The following is a 17,529-nucleotide window of genomic DNA, read 5'->3' on the forward strand; positions in this document are numbered from 1 at the left end:
TGTACTAATTGCGAGTGCTTCTGTAAGACTGAGCATATATAGCTGCCATCCTTCAGAATTTCCATATATTCAGCCTAACATAACACCTGCTATGTACAAGGCAGCTTGTGAAGCAGGGTCCCAAGCAAGATGTCTTTTATGTCTCCTTTTGTTAAAATTAAGAATCCATTGCAATCTCACACTCCATGAAGTTATACATTCAAGAAAAACGTTTTTCCTGCAAATCTTTGAGAGAAATTTGCTAAGAGGAGCATTTTGCCCATCTATCTTTCAGCTCCACGCATCCTTCAGAGAGATGGCCATATTTTCCCAGTACAAATACATACACTGCTTTGAGAATTGCTGGTGATACCCCTAGGAAGAGGTTTCAGAGGTAGATCAGAGGGACTGGCTGGCACTTTGATATTCCCCATTTCTTCGCTGCAAAATCTTTGCCTTTAATAAGGCCCCCAAACCATTGTTACCGTTTATTGTTTCAGGACAAAATGGTTCTCATAGCACTTGACAGAACAATTAACACCTAAGGAAACAAGTTATAATGCTGGCTCTAACTTCACACATACAAAAAAACTACTCTCCATACTGGAATGGTTCCAACTGTAATCTGATGCATAGTTTAATCCAATTTAAAACTGTAATTAAAAATCGTAGCCATCTAGTTTCAAAGCTTTAAATCCAACCACCAAGACACCAGAAGAGCTGTATTGAATTTTTTTCTGCTGTATCTGTGGATACGTTCAGAAATATTTTTAAACAAATTAATTAAGGCTCTAAACCTCCACGCTATATTCCCCAGCTCTGAAATGTCATTTGGGAAAGAAATTAAGACAGTAAAGTTTTCCTTGTAGTCACCCTAACCTAATCAGTGACTGGTATGACCTTGTACATTTCTCCCCTCCTTGCCTCAAATCCTGTTTCCATTTACTATAATGTTACACTGGGATCATTCATTTATTGAATTTTTTCTGGCTGCTTTTTGGAGACTTCATGTCCTGAGGACCACAGAAAAAAAATTTTTTGACCGATTGACAAGAATGACTTTGGTCTTGACTAATGACTCCATCCTTAAACTACACATTTCCCCTAAACCTCTAAAGAAACTGGAAATGGAATCATTTCAAAGTCTGAATAACTGATGGACTCCTGAATTTAAGGAGACACCTAAACTCAAAACAGGAAAACAAAAGCATGCAACTGAACAGTTAGCATTTTCTCCTTTGTCATCGGATCTAAAAGTTCATCCTGGCACCGACACAAAGCAGTAATGATTCCATCAGCAGCTTAACAGATGGCAGGCACTAAATGGCTCTAACCTTCTCATAGAATGCTGGAAAATAGCTCCGTGGAGTTTAATTTAACAGGATGGGGACTGCTATTTTCTCTCTGCTGTCTCCTGCACAGTATGACTGTCCATAGCTTAGAGAGCTACATCTTAAGGTCCGGCAGTGCAGTCACTCAGTTTAACCCTTTAGGACAAATAAAGGTCTTGAGTTGTTAGGGGATCCTTGCATGAGATTCTGTTCCACCAAATACAACCCAAAGTTTTGGGTTAACAAAGCAGGCTGTGCATGGTGGTGTATTTTTAGGCTGTCTTTTCTTCTATTAGCATTTAAGAGACACTGGATCATCTTTTTCTTAGACAACGAATTATATTTTTCTGAAGGACTAAAATCCCAGGTGGCACAGTAGTAAAGAATCTGCCTGCCCATGCAGGAGACACAAGAGACATGGGTTCAATCCCTGGGTAGGAAAAATGCCCTAGAGGAGGAAATGGCAACCAACTCCAGTTTCTTGCCTGGAAAATTCAATGGACAGAGAAGCCTGGTGGCCTATAAAGTCCATGGGATGGCAAAGAGTCAGACATGACTAAGCACACACACAGGCAAAATATTAGGAAAAAAAAGTTTTCATTTTGCAAACTCCTTCTCCCAGCCAGCTTAAGGATAACCACATTACTTAGAATCCTGATAGAATCGCTGCAGCTGTTCGTGATCAGTTGGGGAGCTTGATGCAACCCTGAGGCAGGGGCTGCAGCCTAGAATCTCTGGGGTGGGATCCAGGCATCAGAATTTTTGAAACTCCAAGGGGATTCCAATTGGCAGTCGAGGAATGTAAGAAATATAGCATTTTAAGTTAAATCTCTCAAGTGTTTCTATAAGTTAATTTTTATTTGGAGTCCTCATTGCACTGGGTCTGTCCTTACGACTCTACCCCTTTACCTGCCTCAGTCTCTCCAAGGCTTGTGTGAAGGCTCCAGGGTTTTCAAGATGAGCCAGAATTAGTATGACCTGCCCAGACATCAAGGAAACCAGACACTGAAACTGCAGCCCTGAATTCAGGGATGTCCTCAGAGCAGGTTGTAGTGGTTAGAAAGGTCTGAAAGTAAAAGCCTTTTATGCTGCATATTGCTCCCTGCAGTCATGGTGCACTCCTGACCAGGGTAGGAGGTGGTCCCACACAGGGCAGCTCCACCTTTCTGTGTATAAGGCTGAGCCTGGAGAGAACTCATCTTCCAAAACATATGATGTGCCCTGCACTAATTCAAACATGATTACACAACCATGCAAGCTGCTGGTGAGGCTGTGGGGCCATCGAGCTATACATTTTGTGCTGAGCTCTCCACTGTGCATCCTGTGCTATTTTCTGCATCTTTTAATTAAATAAGCAATCATGGTGTGATTAACCCAAGTGATAAGTGTATCTGGTCTTACCATCAATTAGTGCCCCCTATTGTTCCCTCTTAGTACAAGGAAGTGGTAAGCCTCTTGGAAACCCACTGGATCAAGTCAAAAGAGAAGACAAATCCCGTCCTTCTATTGCACACAGTAGGTGTTCAATAAGTGCTGGATGAATCAACCAAGGACTCTACCCCTCAAGGCCCCCAGGCTTTAACAAAGGAAAGGCATCAACAGGACTTGGACAGGGCACTTTGGAAACAAGGCACTGAAATCTACTTGCATACATTCAAGTAAACGGTGGACAAACACAAGGACAAAAGCAAATCTCATGTAAACAAAGTGCAGAAAGTATAGCTGAGCCTCACAAACAGGTCAACACGCAGCTGCTCTGTCTCTGCCTCCCCTTTAGGACCACATGACTTCATGTCTGTTTCTCATGCCTTCCTGCCCTGCAGAACCTTTGTTCCATTAGCACAGGACCCATTTTCTCATCTGGTAAGAGCAGCCTCTGCTTGTTTCTGGGAGAAACAATGGCTCCACTTGGGAGAGGCAGGGAACGAACATATCTGATTGGCCTAAAACTCTTCTCTGGGATTGCTAAAAAGAACTAGATTACTACATTAGATTATCATTGCTACAAATGATACATACAAGCTCTGCCGGGTGGTGTGATTCCCTCGAGAAATTAACATTCACACATAAATATTAGTTGTGACACCTTTATTTCAGAAGGATGACAGGATCAAATTTCAAAGGGATACAACTAATTTGTAGCTCTAAATCACAGTAACACTGAATCAAAAACACTTTATCCCAAACAGACAGTTGGCACAGATATGTTCATTTGTAATCTACTTACATTTAACATTATAAAACTGTATATATAAGAACACTAACACAGTTGGGGAGACAACAGAGTACAGATCTAAGGACATCATTGGTACCAATACCTCAGTTATCTTGTGGTCACAGATCTGACAACTGCAGTTGAGGATCAGGAAGTAAGTCAGAGGAAGTAGCAGAGCCACTAAAATAACATAGCAACATTGATCCACTTCACTGTTAGAAAAGCCTCCCGAAGACTCGCTTGGCTCCCGTTTACTGTTCCTTCACACAGTATGCAATTAACAGCATTACCCAACCCCAGGTGGCAATGGAGACGGAAGTTCATAGAGATACGCAGAGTTAAGGCAGCGAGACATGACAGGCAACAGTGATAGAAAAGAAGAAACTTGGAAAACCATGGAAAAACTCAAGGAGCAGAGCTGTTCAGCAGAGGGGCTTTAACAAACCTGAACAGAACCTGAAAGAAGGCAAAACATAAATGACCACGCTGAAATGAAATTCCTATCTTCAGTAGAGTCTGTTTACAAAAGCAGGGAAATAGATACTAAATTAAGAGTTTCACGTAAATGGCTGAATTAGAGCAAAAAAGACGTGCGACTTAAAAGAATAACCTTACTGAGAGAGTAGCATTGACATATAAACACTACCACGTGTAAAATAGCCAGCCAGCTGGAAGTGCTACGTAACACAGGGAGCTCAACTAACTGCTGTGATGCCCTAGAGGGGTGGGATGGGAGGGCGGCTCAGAGGGAGGGGATATACGCGTACACATGGCTGATTCACAGTGCTGTACAGCAGAAACTAACGCAACTTTGTAAAGCAATCATAGTCGATAAAAAACAAAGGATAACCTTGAGTCGGCTATACCATGTGCCCATGATGTCTGATAAATAAGATATTACTACACAATACTGCTTATAAAATACACAAAGCAATTTATATCCAAAGAATATAGCACCTTTTATATCCACATAAAACCTGAAACCACAAAAGCTCATTCATGGTGAGAGCACCTCAATCATGTAGGGATAGCCTAAGTCAGCCTCTCTGTGCATGAGAGCTTGATACTGTGTCCTGTATTAATCAGTGGGCCCAATCAACTATAAAGCCTTCTTATATGATAGACACACAAGCCACAAACACTTCCCCTAGATCACCGTTTCTCAGAATCTGGTCTGTGGAACAGCACAACCAAATCTGTTAGTGAACTTGTTTTAAAATGCAGATCCCTGAGTCCCAACTGAAATTTCATGAATCACTGGGGCAGACTCTCGGAACCTGCAGGTGAGCCCACCTCCTCAGGATTTATGGTACAAGCAGAAGCCTGAGAATCACTTTGATACAGCCTCACCTTCACTTGTAGGTTCAGCAACCAGGCCAGGAGCAGGCTGGCCAGGTCTGGGAGTTAACCCTGCCCACTCATGTTCCTGATGTGCCCACAAGGCTATACTCCTGGTTTTGACGTTTTATAGATAGTCAAGTTAGACGTGGACTTCTAAATGTTGTATCACATGAAAAGGGTTCTGACATATAATTTAAAAAAAAAAATTAACTAGCCCTAATTAATTTTAAAAGGAGCATAAGATTTCTAAGCCATATATGTAAGCTTGAAGTAATGGATGCCCACGGAGAAAAAAATAGTGAAGAAAAGTGTCTGATGTGAGTTCAGAGGACTGCTCGGGAAAGGGGAGGAAAATACATGTGAAAGCAGTCTTGGAGGAGAGGCAGAGAGCAGCTTACATCCAGAATCGGGAAATGCAAATCTCTCAAAAATTGGCTGAGATGTTTAAGCTGGTCCTTAACACTCTTGAAGCAAAGGCTGGAAACTACCGGCAAACATGTTTTGTTTGGCTGGCATAATGTTTTAAACAATCCTGAATTCGTTGCCAACACATAAAAATTGGAAGTTTTTTTTTTTTTTTAATTCTATCCTTTCCCTGGAAATTGGAAGAACAAGAAAAACCAGCCACTTGGCAGCACTGTGCTGAACTGGGTGGCAGCTGCCCACCTTTGGCCAGCCACATATTCCTGGGGTCTCCCTGGGGTCCAGCAGCCTGCTTCATACACCAGATCACTTGCCAGACCCTGGAGGCATTTGCATCAGCTGCACCAGCTTTAAGCAATTAAGGCCAAAAGTCAGTCTCTCTGTGCTTTACTCTAACAGTAATTCCTGCTACAAAGATGCTTTCCTACCTTGGAGGTGTTAAAAAAGGAATCAGATAATACCTGCAAATCACCTAGAAATCACTGTAGAGTTCGTGTCCTTAGCTGTTCATTGGAATCACCTAGGGAGCTTTATAAAAAAAAACAAAAAAAGCTGATGTTTAGGATCCACCCCTGGAGACTCTGACTTATTGGTCTGGGATGAAACCCCGGCAATAGGATTGCAGAAAGCTCCCACGTGGTTCTAATGGACAGCCAAGGCTGAGAACTCCTGCCTTCAGGGAATGCAAGTTATTGAATGTGAAGGGTTGCATTTATTCTCTTTTTTTTTTTTTTCTGGCCAAACCTTGCAGCTTGCAGGACCTCAGTTCCCTGACCAGGGCCTGAACCCAAGCCATGGCAGTCAAAAAGTGGAATCCTAACCACCAGGCCACTAGGGAACTCCCAAAGTAATGATTATTCTAACATCAACTTTCAAATACTGGTTTCCCACCTCTCACCTCCATGATAACTCACAGTACCTTTTATTTTTGGAAATGTGCCATTATTCCAAAAACCTACGTTTACAAACTGGAAAAGGAGGTCAAAGCATGTTCAGATTTCCACCATTCATTTTCCCTCTGAACCCAACCAAAGAATAAAACACTAAGGAAATAAAGGGAAATTATCCTGAGATACAAAACTCAGGCAGCACAAACAGCTCAAATACCGTATGAGGAGCTCACAGTGGCTGGCTTGTATTTAAAAAAAAAAGAAGAAGAAGAAAAAAAAAAGAAGAAAGAAAAATACAATTCCTCTGAAATTCATCAGTGCACTAAATGGAAAATTTTTAAATATTAAAAAAAAATGATTTCCCCAAGACTTTCCAGTAATGGCCCAATTTTTATCTTAAAATGAATTGCAAATTATTGCCTCTCTTCAAGCTTTCGTTTAGGTAGTGCATACATACATTTTGGTTTCCGATCATAGGAAATGCAAACTACCATCATCTAATTTTCAAACAGTAATACTACGTTACGTTACACTGGAAAAGCATATTTCCAAAACGGTATCACATAATAATAATAATGGCTTCTATTTACTTCTGTGTACCAAAAAGCATGCTAGGCACTTAATCACATGTTGTCCAATTGTTCCAACAACCTTGTAAGGTTAACTCTATAACCCCATTTTACAATTTTAAAAATGAGTATCAGAAAGACTTTAAACTACATACATGATCATGGAGCTGCTGGGAGCCGCGTGTATGTTCAAACCCGCTTCTGTTCGTTTGGCTCCCAGACGTGCACCAAACACCCTGGTTTAATCATCACAAGTAGAAATATCTGTGCCCGATTATCCCCATTTGCTCAGTGAAAAAGCCAAGAGGTCACGTGATCTGCTCCACATCCCAGAATGAGTTAGAAGGAGCCAAGATGACAGCCCACAGGCCCCCTGCCCGCTCCAGGTTGTGTTAAGGACCAATCACAGTTCACATTATAAAAGCTATGCTGGTGGCAGGTACGTTGTATTGCTGGGTAGAAAAAAATCAAGTGCTCCTGACTTCTGAGACTCTTCAACATTACTATGAGTATGGCTTAACTTCAACACAGGTCTGGTGTTTTTCTGTCTGTTTCAGGCCACCCAAGAATCAGGTATCGGGTTTAACTCCTTTATTTGCCCCAGCATCCTCTTGTGAATTCTATGAGCCATGATGCATAGAACAAGCAGAAACACACAGCACTTTCCAGGCCTCTGGCCCATCCTTAGCTGCCCTGACGCCATCACCAGGCAATCAGCAGGATGTCCTGATGAAGGACGGACATCAGCTTCTCCAGAATTTTTTCTTTGGACATCATGTTCTCCGGGATTTTTTCTTTATTTGTAAAATTGCAGAGCTTGTGCCGCAAGAATCAGCCAGAATGTGTCAGCCCCACAAAAGCCTCTCTCTGGGGCCGATTCCCAGGGGCATGGATCACATCAAGTGCCAGCAGGAAGGTCTCCTCTTCTGTAAGCTGCCAACACCACATCCTTAAACCTGTATCTCTAAACCCATGTCTTTGGATGTGTTGTGTCCGAGGAAAGATTCTCGAGCAGAAGAAGACACAACATGGCTTCCCTGCAAGAGAAAGCAAACAGGCTTTATCACCTAATAAATATGTCTCAACAGTCAATACTTATTTGCCTGCTTTTTCTGAAGCAACTCTTAAGAGTCACTTGAATTCTATTACTTGAAGAAATTGCATTTCTGCCTCCTAATGATCTTCTAACAAAGCAAGCACCTCATTTTATGAAGTCCAGCTACCCAGAGGAGCTGGTTCAAAGGGAAGTTAAGATATAGCGAAAACTGAGGTCTTTATCATTCCGATGTGAAAGAAGGTGACTATGTTATCAAACCTCACCAGGCCCGGCCTCCCAACTGCCAGCAGCAAAAACAAACAGATGTCAGGGCTATTTGTTTTCTTCAAAAATGACAGGAAATCAAAAATCTATCAGATAGATGTGTCAGCTGCACACCGCAAGCAGACTGGTTAGTGAGATTTATGCACCTCCCTCTTGGCTGAGGACAAAATCACCTTCTAACTATCAACACCAACTAGGATACACGTGCCACTGAGATATGGAAGCATCATTAGTGCGAGGAGGTACCCTACACAATGTCAGGTTCTATGTGTGATTTTAAATTATGCACATTTGAAATGTGTAGTAGAACAGACCCCATGGAATGCTTTTTGAAAACACTGCGACATTCCAAAGCTCAAAACCTGAGTACACTGGACATGGCACCTACAGTATCGCCACAGCAGAGTGCTACTGCACCTGCTAAACAAAACGCCTATATTTCCACCCCACTACGCATGTGCACTAGAACTTTATGAAGCAATTTTAATGGTCACTATTGCTGGTGTCTTGGCTTCATCGTTGTGATTGTTTTAATGCTTTTTCATGCCTTAAAATAACACCCTCCAACCCCTGGTCAGAGTTAATGCTCATGCTATTATTAACTTTGGACTAGAGGAGATGTGATCAAATGATACATTTAAAACAAAACAAAGACCATACCACCACCAGGAGGCCACCTCATGCTAATTTAGGAGCCATCAAACTCTAATCCCTGGGAGAGGCAACTTTTCTTAAAGGGCCAGATGGTAAAAGATATGTCACAGCTCTATGCTTCTGCTGTAGCTGGAACATGACCAGGAACATAGCTGTGTTTCAATAAAACTTTATTTACAAAAGAGGCCACAGGTTAGATTTGACCTCTGGGTTACAGTTGGCTGACTTCTGCTCTTTAGCTATGGAGCTAATCCCTACCCCTCACCTCCCCCTCAGCCCTTTCTTTTAATGTAGCATTTTATTGCATATAAAAGAAGTTTCCCCACCTACATTCTCCCACTCTGGTAAATGTAATTTTGAGAAAATAAAAAGTTCCATTAAGATAGACATATTTCAAACTTGCCAAAATTCTGTAAAAACAGTCCAAAAAATGAGCTAAAAGGTGGGAACAATAAGCTGGCAACAGCACTACAGGAACAGCAATGCCTCAAAATGTTCCATATTGTGTTTTTCATGATGTATACATTTGTCAAAACTTACCGAGTCATACACTGAAATTAGTCAATTTAATTGTGCTAATGAAGGCAATTTAACTGAGCAATGAAGCCAATTTTGAAAAAAGCATAAAGCCTTGGCCTTAGCCCCTAATTTGCAGTGACTGTAGACCTCTGTGGTAAGAGTATACAGTACTTAATTCATATTTGCCCCTGAGAGAACTGGTCATAAATGATGACAGTCTGAACTATGTAAATCCTTCAGGAACCCTGTTGCATTAAAGGCATTAAATGCATTAAATGCAGCTCTCCTGCACTCAACTCCTCATAGCATCCAGACCTCAACTTCTTCACTTCAGGGAGAACTGGTTGCTTTTTAGAAACAACAAAAAGCCTCGGGATCATGACTTAGCTTTCTACCACAGTAAAACCAAAACCAAAAAACAAGAACATGGATCATTTAAGATGGGAGGTAATGCTTATTAAATTTCCACTTTTTCACTATAACCCTTTAAATCAAAACCACAGGCTGACGATTTCAAACATGAGGTGTTGTTGAGTCTCAACCCTTTTCAGTCATCTTTGCTCCACTGTGAAGCCTGTCAACCTTCAAGGAGGGGGAAGAAAAGATAAAAGTGTCAAACAAGAAGAGGCTGAGGTGCTAAACTCAGGGAAAAGCCAAACACAGAAAATTACTCCTCCTCTGATTAAAGTTGATGGAAGACGTACACAATAATTTCAAAACGCCAGCTATCAGCTTTTGCAGGATCCTTGCATTTCAGCTGTCTCCAACTCCAAGATGGGAACTTATTTAAAGCAATCGTTCTTAAAGTGTGGTCCCTGGAGCAGGCTCACCAGCATCCCCTGGACTCTGGTCAGAAACACAAAGTGCACTGGGACGACCCAGAGGGATGGTATGGGGAGGGAGGAGGGAGGAGGGTTCAGGATGGGGAGCACATGTATACCTGTGATGGATTCATTTTGATATTTGGCAAAACTAATACAATTATGTAAAGTTTAAAAATAAAAAAATTAAAAAAGAAACACAAAGCCCCAGGCTCCGCCCAGACCTCCTGAATCAGGAACTCAAGAGTGGGACTCACCACTCTGTGTTTACCAAATTCTCCAGCTGATTCTGACACTCCTAAAGTTTCCAAATCACTGATTTAAAGTCTGAAAACCAATATATACTTGTAAGTGGAGTTCCTCATTCTCTAATTGACCTGACTTTAGATTCCACCCTGCAGGGTAAGATGGGCTCTGTGCCCAAGTGCACAAGCACCAGAGGTCCTTGGTAAGCCTCACAAAGAGGCCAGCCTGGAAAAACAGGGGGATGTGGCCAAGTTATTCTCCACAATGTTCCCAAGAACAGAGCAGATGTGGGAGCACACCACATGTCGATTCCATGCCAACATTTTTTGAGCACCTGCCATGTGCCAGGCTTTCACTAGATGAAATTATCTTGCTTAGCCCTTCCAGTAATAAATAGATGTATCAGTATGTGTTAAGTATACAGAGGTTTAATATTCATCAGAATGGAATCAAACTTGCTAACAAGCAGAAACCCTTTATAATTCTCTACTCCTCTCACCCAGGCCTGGCCAGCATGCTTTGAATGCTGAGGTTCTTGTATACAAATGTTCCTTTTGCTTCTTCTTTGCTTAACTGTTCTCAAACTTTATTGGATATCAAAGTTAGAGACCAGGTCGTTTATACAAGACCCTGTATACTCTAGTTTAAAGCCAACATAAGGAACTTTGAGGTAATTCTGAATTACCCATGACAATGTTTGCTCTACTCAATGGTTTTACCTTCTCTCAGATGTTAAAAATCAAAGTCAGATGAATCATGTAAGATGCAAATCCACTAACTTATATTAGGCTTTTAGTCTCTCAGATAACTTTGTTCTGCCCTTCCCAGCAAGCATGCCATTCTCCTTGATGTAGATAATAAAAACTTAAGGAACTGAAAAGGAAGCACTTCTGGAATCCACCTGCTTATCTGTTAACCCGACATCACTTGCCCTGAAAGTGGCATGTGCTCCAGTACAAGTACTATCTGCCCATGGCATCCTCTGCCCATGGCAGGCATTGCTAATCAATCACAACACTCTTACCCAGAGCCCAAGAGTTATTCTCCAGGCCTTGGAATCCTCCTCAGTAGCATTTCAGACAGCCACCCCTGATCGGCAGGAGTACACATGACTGATGAAATATCTGTATTTCACTGGTCAATCAACATGCCCCTTTCTTATTTTTTTTTCCTGCTCCAAATACAGCTTTAAACCCCTGCTTTCACTGTTCTTTGGACACTAAAATTAAGCTTCAGTTAATTCTGAACTGCAGTCTCTACAACCTATGCTATCTTGAGGGTGGCAATCACGGTGGATTATATTGAGCAGTTTAAACAATCTAAGAGCAGTTGTAACCCAGCATGTAGTACAAAACTGCTCTGAAAATCAAAGAACCAAGCAAATAAAGGTATATAGAACAGATAATAAAAACACTTGCAAGAAGCATCCTGTGAGTATAACTGGGAAACATACAGCAAGAATAGCCCAGGGAGGCTGAACCATAATACTTAGGCTTATAAGCATGAAGACATGGCTTGAGTAAATAATTCTGATTTTGCTTTTGGTACTCACTGGTGATTTTTTATTCGGCTAAGGGGGCACCACACTGTTCCTTTAGCAGCATCTCCATTATTCTAATTCCCTATGGAGAGAAGAAAGAAACATCAAAATGCCACATTTCACGGACAAGCACTTTTACATTTATCACAACCTTTCCCTTCAAGGAATCCAAGCAATGGCCATGTATTCATTTCAGAAAAGTAGGCTTGTAGTCATATCTCGCATTTTTATAATATTCCATTCAGCAATTTTATATACATTATCTCCACATGTGCTCGGAACTACTTGGGGAAACAGGCAGAGCAGAGCTGTGAATCTTCCATTTTAAACATAAGAAAGCAATTCAAGCGACTTACTGAAAGTGATCCAGCTACTAAGTGGCACTGCCAGAGGTGGAATAACCATGGTGATAGTTAACACTACACTAGGGACACCAGAGGTCACAGATCACTGTAGCAGGTATAATGACGACGAACAAGCCAGAAATTACTGACATGTGACACAGAGACACGGAATGAGCAGATGCTGTGGGAAAAACGATGCCAAAAACTTGCCTGGGGATTTCCCTGGTGGTCCAGTGATTAAGAATTTGCCTTCCAAAGCAGGGGACATGGGTTTGATCCCTGGTCAGAGAACTAAGATCCCACAAGCCACAACCAGAGAAGCCTGCAGGCCACAACAAAGACCCAGCACAGCCAAAAAAAAAAAAAGACTTGCTTGATGTAGGGTGGCCACAAACCCTCAGTCTGTAAAATGTGCAATATCTCAATATCTGTGAGGTGTGATAAAGGGAGCTATGCCTGTGTTTACCAATACTTACCCAAGTGCTAGACTCGATGCTAAGGTCTGCATGGGCGTTATCTGGTGCACCGTTATCTGGTGGTGGGTACAAGGTGCATTACAGAGATCCTCCCCCTTCTGCCAGCACACAGCCACCCTCAGCCAAAGGGAGCTGCAGTACCTGAGGTCATGCCCCTCTCCAGGAGTGGCCCACATCGGATGGCTAGCTGATATAAGGTAGAAAGACCCAGCCCCCCGTGTAAATTTGGGTCCGCTCGGAAGGGCATCCCATGGCCACAGTTCCCTGTGGGATCAGCTGGGTCCTTCATCACAACTGCACTGCAGTTCACGGTTACCTTCTGCCTGCTCCCCTCACTCCCTCACAAGAGTTGTTCCCAAGAGCCCACTCCAACAACCCTCTGCACAAAAATCTCCATCTGAGCCTGTGTCCAAGAGCCCAACCTTGTTTAATACACACAAAATTCCTGAACAGACACCCTCATTTCACTGATGAAGAAAACAGAAATTCAAAGAGGGTTTAGTAATTCCCCCCACATTATACAACTATTAAATAATAAAGCCAGAGGAAGAACACAGACGCTGAATTCTGGTTTCAGGGGCACCCCTTAACATCACAAGGCTCACACCAAGGCTGAACACATCAAGTTGCCGGCCCACCCACCTCAGCTGGTCAAGTTCTACGCTGAAGGAAAGAAGACAGCAGATACTCCCTCTTTCCTTCTTGAAGGACAAATTCTGTAGATCAGAGGCTAAACCTTCAGATGGAAAGGCAGGGTTTTTATGTAATTATGAACTGGAGTGTTAAGGAATTCCAAGCTGGGTTATCAGAAATGGGACACACTGCACTCAGGGACAGGACAGAGGATAACAAAGCTAACTTAAATTGCAGCCTCAGGCCCCACACAGTAAGGCTTTGATTTCGGAGGACTCTAGTAGACCCCAGGGTGCTGTATTTTTCACTGGTGCTTCCCACAGTCAAACAGGGCTAGGAAACACTGAGTGGACCTACAGGAGACAGTAGGGACTTCTTACCCGGGGTTTGTTCTGAGCCACAGGAGGGGAATGCATCTCTAGAGAAGACAACACAATATACTGAGTACTAAAGTACACTGAGGGCTGCCCTGGTGGCTCAAAGGTAAAGAACCACCAGCAAGGAAGGAGACATGAGTTCGATCCTTGGGGCGAGAAGATCCCCCTGGAGAAGGAAATGGCAACCTATTCCAGTATTCTTGCCTGGAGAATCCCATGGACAGAGGAGCCTGGTGGGCTACAGTCCATGGGGTCACAAAAGAGTAGGACACAACTTAATAACTAAACACCACCACCAAAAGTACACTAAACAAAAGTTAACATTTCCTTGAGGTTCCTTGAGGTTTCCAAAGGTCCTTCAGATTTCTAGCCGTTGTTGTTGTTGTTCAGTCACCCAGTCATGTTCGACTCTTTGCAATCCCACAGACTGCAGCACGCCAGGCCTCCCTGTCCCTCACCATCTCCCAGAGTTTGCCCAAGTTCATGTTCATTGTATCAATGATGCCATCCAGCCATCTCATCCTCTGACGCCCTCTTCTCCTTCTGCCCTCAATCTTTCCCAGCATCAGGGACTTCTCCATTGACTCAGCTGTTTGCATCAGATGACCAAAATACTGGAGTTTCAGCTTCAGCATCAGTCCTTCCAATGAGTATTCAGGGTTGAGTTCCCTTAAGATTGACTGGTTTGATCTCCTTGCTGTCCAGAGGACTCTCAGGAGTCTTCTTCAGCACCACAAATATAGCCACTATCTTGAAAGGAAGAAATATTAACTAAAGGATCTTGTTGATGCCAAGAAGCATGGAATATGGGGCGAACCCAAACATCAGACTATAGGTCCAGGAGCCCTGATGAGTACCCTGCTGGGTACCTCAGGCTCCTCACTTTTACCAAGGCATCACTTAGACCAGAGAGTTCAGGGCACCCGGAAGCTGACTAAACAGTGGAACCCACAAAAGCAAATACAGATTCCCAGCCCTGCCCAGATCCCTACAATCAGAACTTCCAAGGCTGGAGCATGGAGTCTGCAGACAGTCCTCTTGTGGTTCTGAAGCACAACTTGTTCAAGTATGAGAATTTTTTTTAAAAAAAAGGCAGCTGGATACTACCTCCTGACACTGATGAAACTGTCCTTAATCATTTCTGAAGATACAGCACATACTCTTAGAGCTATTTACCTTTTTAATTAGACAGGAAAGGAGGGGTTGGGGATGAAACAAATGGAATGACATTTAAACTAATTCTGCTCTCACTCATTCAACAACAGAACCAGTTCACAAATATTTACTGGGCACCTGCCCATGTGCACTGGAGAGTAAATGGTGAACAAATCTAAATCCCTGCCTGTGTGGAACATATGGACTAGTAGATTTCATTCCCCTTGTCTCGTTTTTTTGTTTTTTTTTTTTCTTTTCCCTTTGGTTCAACAAACCCCTGGGCAATAATTAAATGCCTTCCTTCTCTTTTCAGGATGAATAAAAACAGCCATGTTAATTCTGTTGCAAGCTTCTTTTTATAGAGTGGGCCCCAAAGTCTAGTCGGTATGTCTTTAAAACCAGAAAAGCAGACTCCTTCCTTAGAAGTGAGCACCAGTGAACTCTTCCCATCTGTCTAAATTAAGAACGCCACCATTTACTGAGCCGAGAGCTAGCTGACGTAAGTGAAGACTTTGGGGTGTGCCTTGGGAATTGAAAGACATTATTTATTGAATCAATTAAGCTTACAATGTGACAGTTGATTTTCTTTCCCTTTTACCCCCTCTTTCACATCACTTCAGTCTTTTTAAGTAGAACAGTTAGAAATAGAAGGTGGAGAACAAGGGCAAATAGAGAGACCCATAAAATGAATTAAAAACAAAAAAGGCCTACCAGGGAGGCCCAGCCATTATTTAGTACTCTCTTTGGTAAGGAGGGACCAAATCAAAACCCAGTCAATAGAGTCCTTTGAAATAAAGTCTCTTAAAATCCAACTCCCAAGAGATCAGGCTTAAAGGGGCTAAATTTACACCACTTATCACACAATGATGCCTGAAATGCAAAACAAACATTGCTTGGACCCACCTTTATAGATAGAGCTTAACTCAAAAGCTTTTTGGACTGATGAGCCATAAAGCAGCTTGATTTTATTATTTCCTTCCCCTCTGAGCATTTTTTCCCGTTTCCCAGCCATCTTTCTCTATTTGCCAATGTACAGACATGGGAGCCCTCCCTCTCTCATCTCCTTCATTCCAGGGCTACGCTGGCCAGATGGGTCCCCAGGGAGGAGACCCAGAGTCGCATTTTTCAAATTCAAAACACTTCACAAATTCCCCTATTCTCAGAGCATTTGAGAAAGCTAATTATTACAGAAAATGAAAAGCTTGCCTGAAGAGGAGGCAGAGAAAGTTACTAAAGGTGGCTAGATCCAGACAGTATATTTATTTTATTATCAAACAGATGCTTCCTTAAGACGCTCGGACTTAAATTCAGGAGGTCCTGAGGAGGCTGGCATGAAGGAGGACTGCAGAAGCTGCAGTTTGAGTAAGACCCAAGCCTGGCTGTGACTGTGACATACAGAGTGAAGGGAAGGTCCAAGCAGAGGAGAAGAGAGGAATATCAGACCTTACAAAAATTACAAAGTCCTTAGGGAATTCCCTGGTGGTCCAGTGTTTAGGATTCTGCACTTCCATTGACAGAGGCCTGGGTTTGATCCCTGGTCAGGGAACTAAGATCACACCAGCTTAAAAAAAATTACAAAATTCCAAAGCAGTTCTAAAAGACACATCTGTAGGGGGCTCTTAACAAAAGAGCTGCTCACCTAATTATCACAATAATACAAGATTGGCCATAATTAGATGAAGAATAACTATTTGTGTACTTAGTGTTTAACCAGAAGCTAGGTACTGCGATAACCAGCTTAAGCACCAGAAGACTTCTCCCACTGCTGAAAAGAAAGCATTCTTGTGCATCATGGCTTTGGAATAAGTACCAGGGACAATATTAGCGCCCACTGTGTATAAAAGACTGCACTGATGCTGTGAGGAATGAGCTGCATGTAAGGCATGATGCTTCTGTTCAAGGGGTCATCGATTTCTTGGGAGGAATTACGAGGAATGCAAAATAACTGAAAAACAAGACAGCCTCTGAGAAGTATTACCATGTTTAGAAAAAAAAAAAAAAGTTCAATGGAAGAAGGAAAGTACACACTGATCCTGCATGAAGGGAGGACCTAGAGAAGCTGCTGGAAGATGAATGGTTTGAACAAGACCCAAGCCTGGCTGTGAACATGACATAAAGAGCGAGGGGAATGTCAAGCATTGCGGGGACTAACAACAGGCATGGGGGCGGGAACATCAGTGCTTGTGCGGTTAAGCGTCCGCCTTCCGGAGGGGGAGGAAGTGGACTGGATGCAGCAGCAATGAGAGTATTACACTTCCCATGTTTCCACGCCCCCCACCACCACCTGCTCACACACACCCTTCCTCCCACCTCAGCTCTGCTCTTTCCTAGAAGAGACAAAAGCACATACAACTTCCCATAAATAGCCCTGTAATTATGCAACAACACTCAGATTTAGGGCCAAGTCCAATTTAACTGTGAAACTTTGGGCATTTTACTTAGATTCTCTAATCATCAACTGTCTCATCTTTGAAGGAGATGATGTAGTAACAGGCTTTCGTAAGAATCAGTCAAAATAATAATGTTTTATCTGGTTACCAGAGTACCCAGCTTCTGGTAAATACTCAGTAAATAAATAGTTGTTCATCTAAATCTCTTTCGTGACCATCTAATCTCACTAGAATGCAAATTCCATTAAGGCTGAGAGCCTTGTCTGTCTTGTACAAGTTGTGACCCCTAGAAGAACAACGCCCAG

General features: G+C 42.5%; 1 protein-coding gene across 3 annotated transcripts in view; it reads right to left on the minus strand.

Annotated features, from left to right (window-relative positions):
* PRELID2 (PRELI domain containing 2) overlaps nucleotides 1-17,529 on the minus strand; it is a 609,441-nt gene that overhangs the window by 523,336 nt on the left and 68,576 nt on the right. For 2 of the 3 annotated variants that reach the window (XM_010850451.1, XM_010850452.1), the window contains 2 exons: nucleotides 11,862-11,931; nucleotides 4,283-7,785 (listed from right to left, as the gene is read on the minus strand). In XM_010850451.1, coding sequence (XP_010848753.1) covers nucleotides 11,872-11,931 — 60 coding nt within the window. In that variant the 3' untranslated portion in view covers nucleotides 4,283-7,785; nucleotides 11,862-11,871. Of the gene's footprint in view, nucleotides 1-4,282; nucleotides 7,786-11,861; nucleotides 11,932-17,529 lie in introns of those variants that run through there. The other variant, XR_826157.1, reaches the window with a different exon arrangement.

Source organism: Bison bison, unplaced genomic scaffold (genome assembly GCF_000754665.1).
Source record: "Bison bison bison isolate TAMUID 2011002044 unplaced genomic scaffold, Bison_UMD1.0 scf7180017864291, whole genome shotgun sequence".
In the NCBI taxonomy this organism is placed as follows: domain Eukaryota; kingdom Metazoa; phylum Chordata; class Mammalia; order Artiodactyla; family Bovidae; genus Bison; species Bison bison.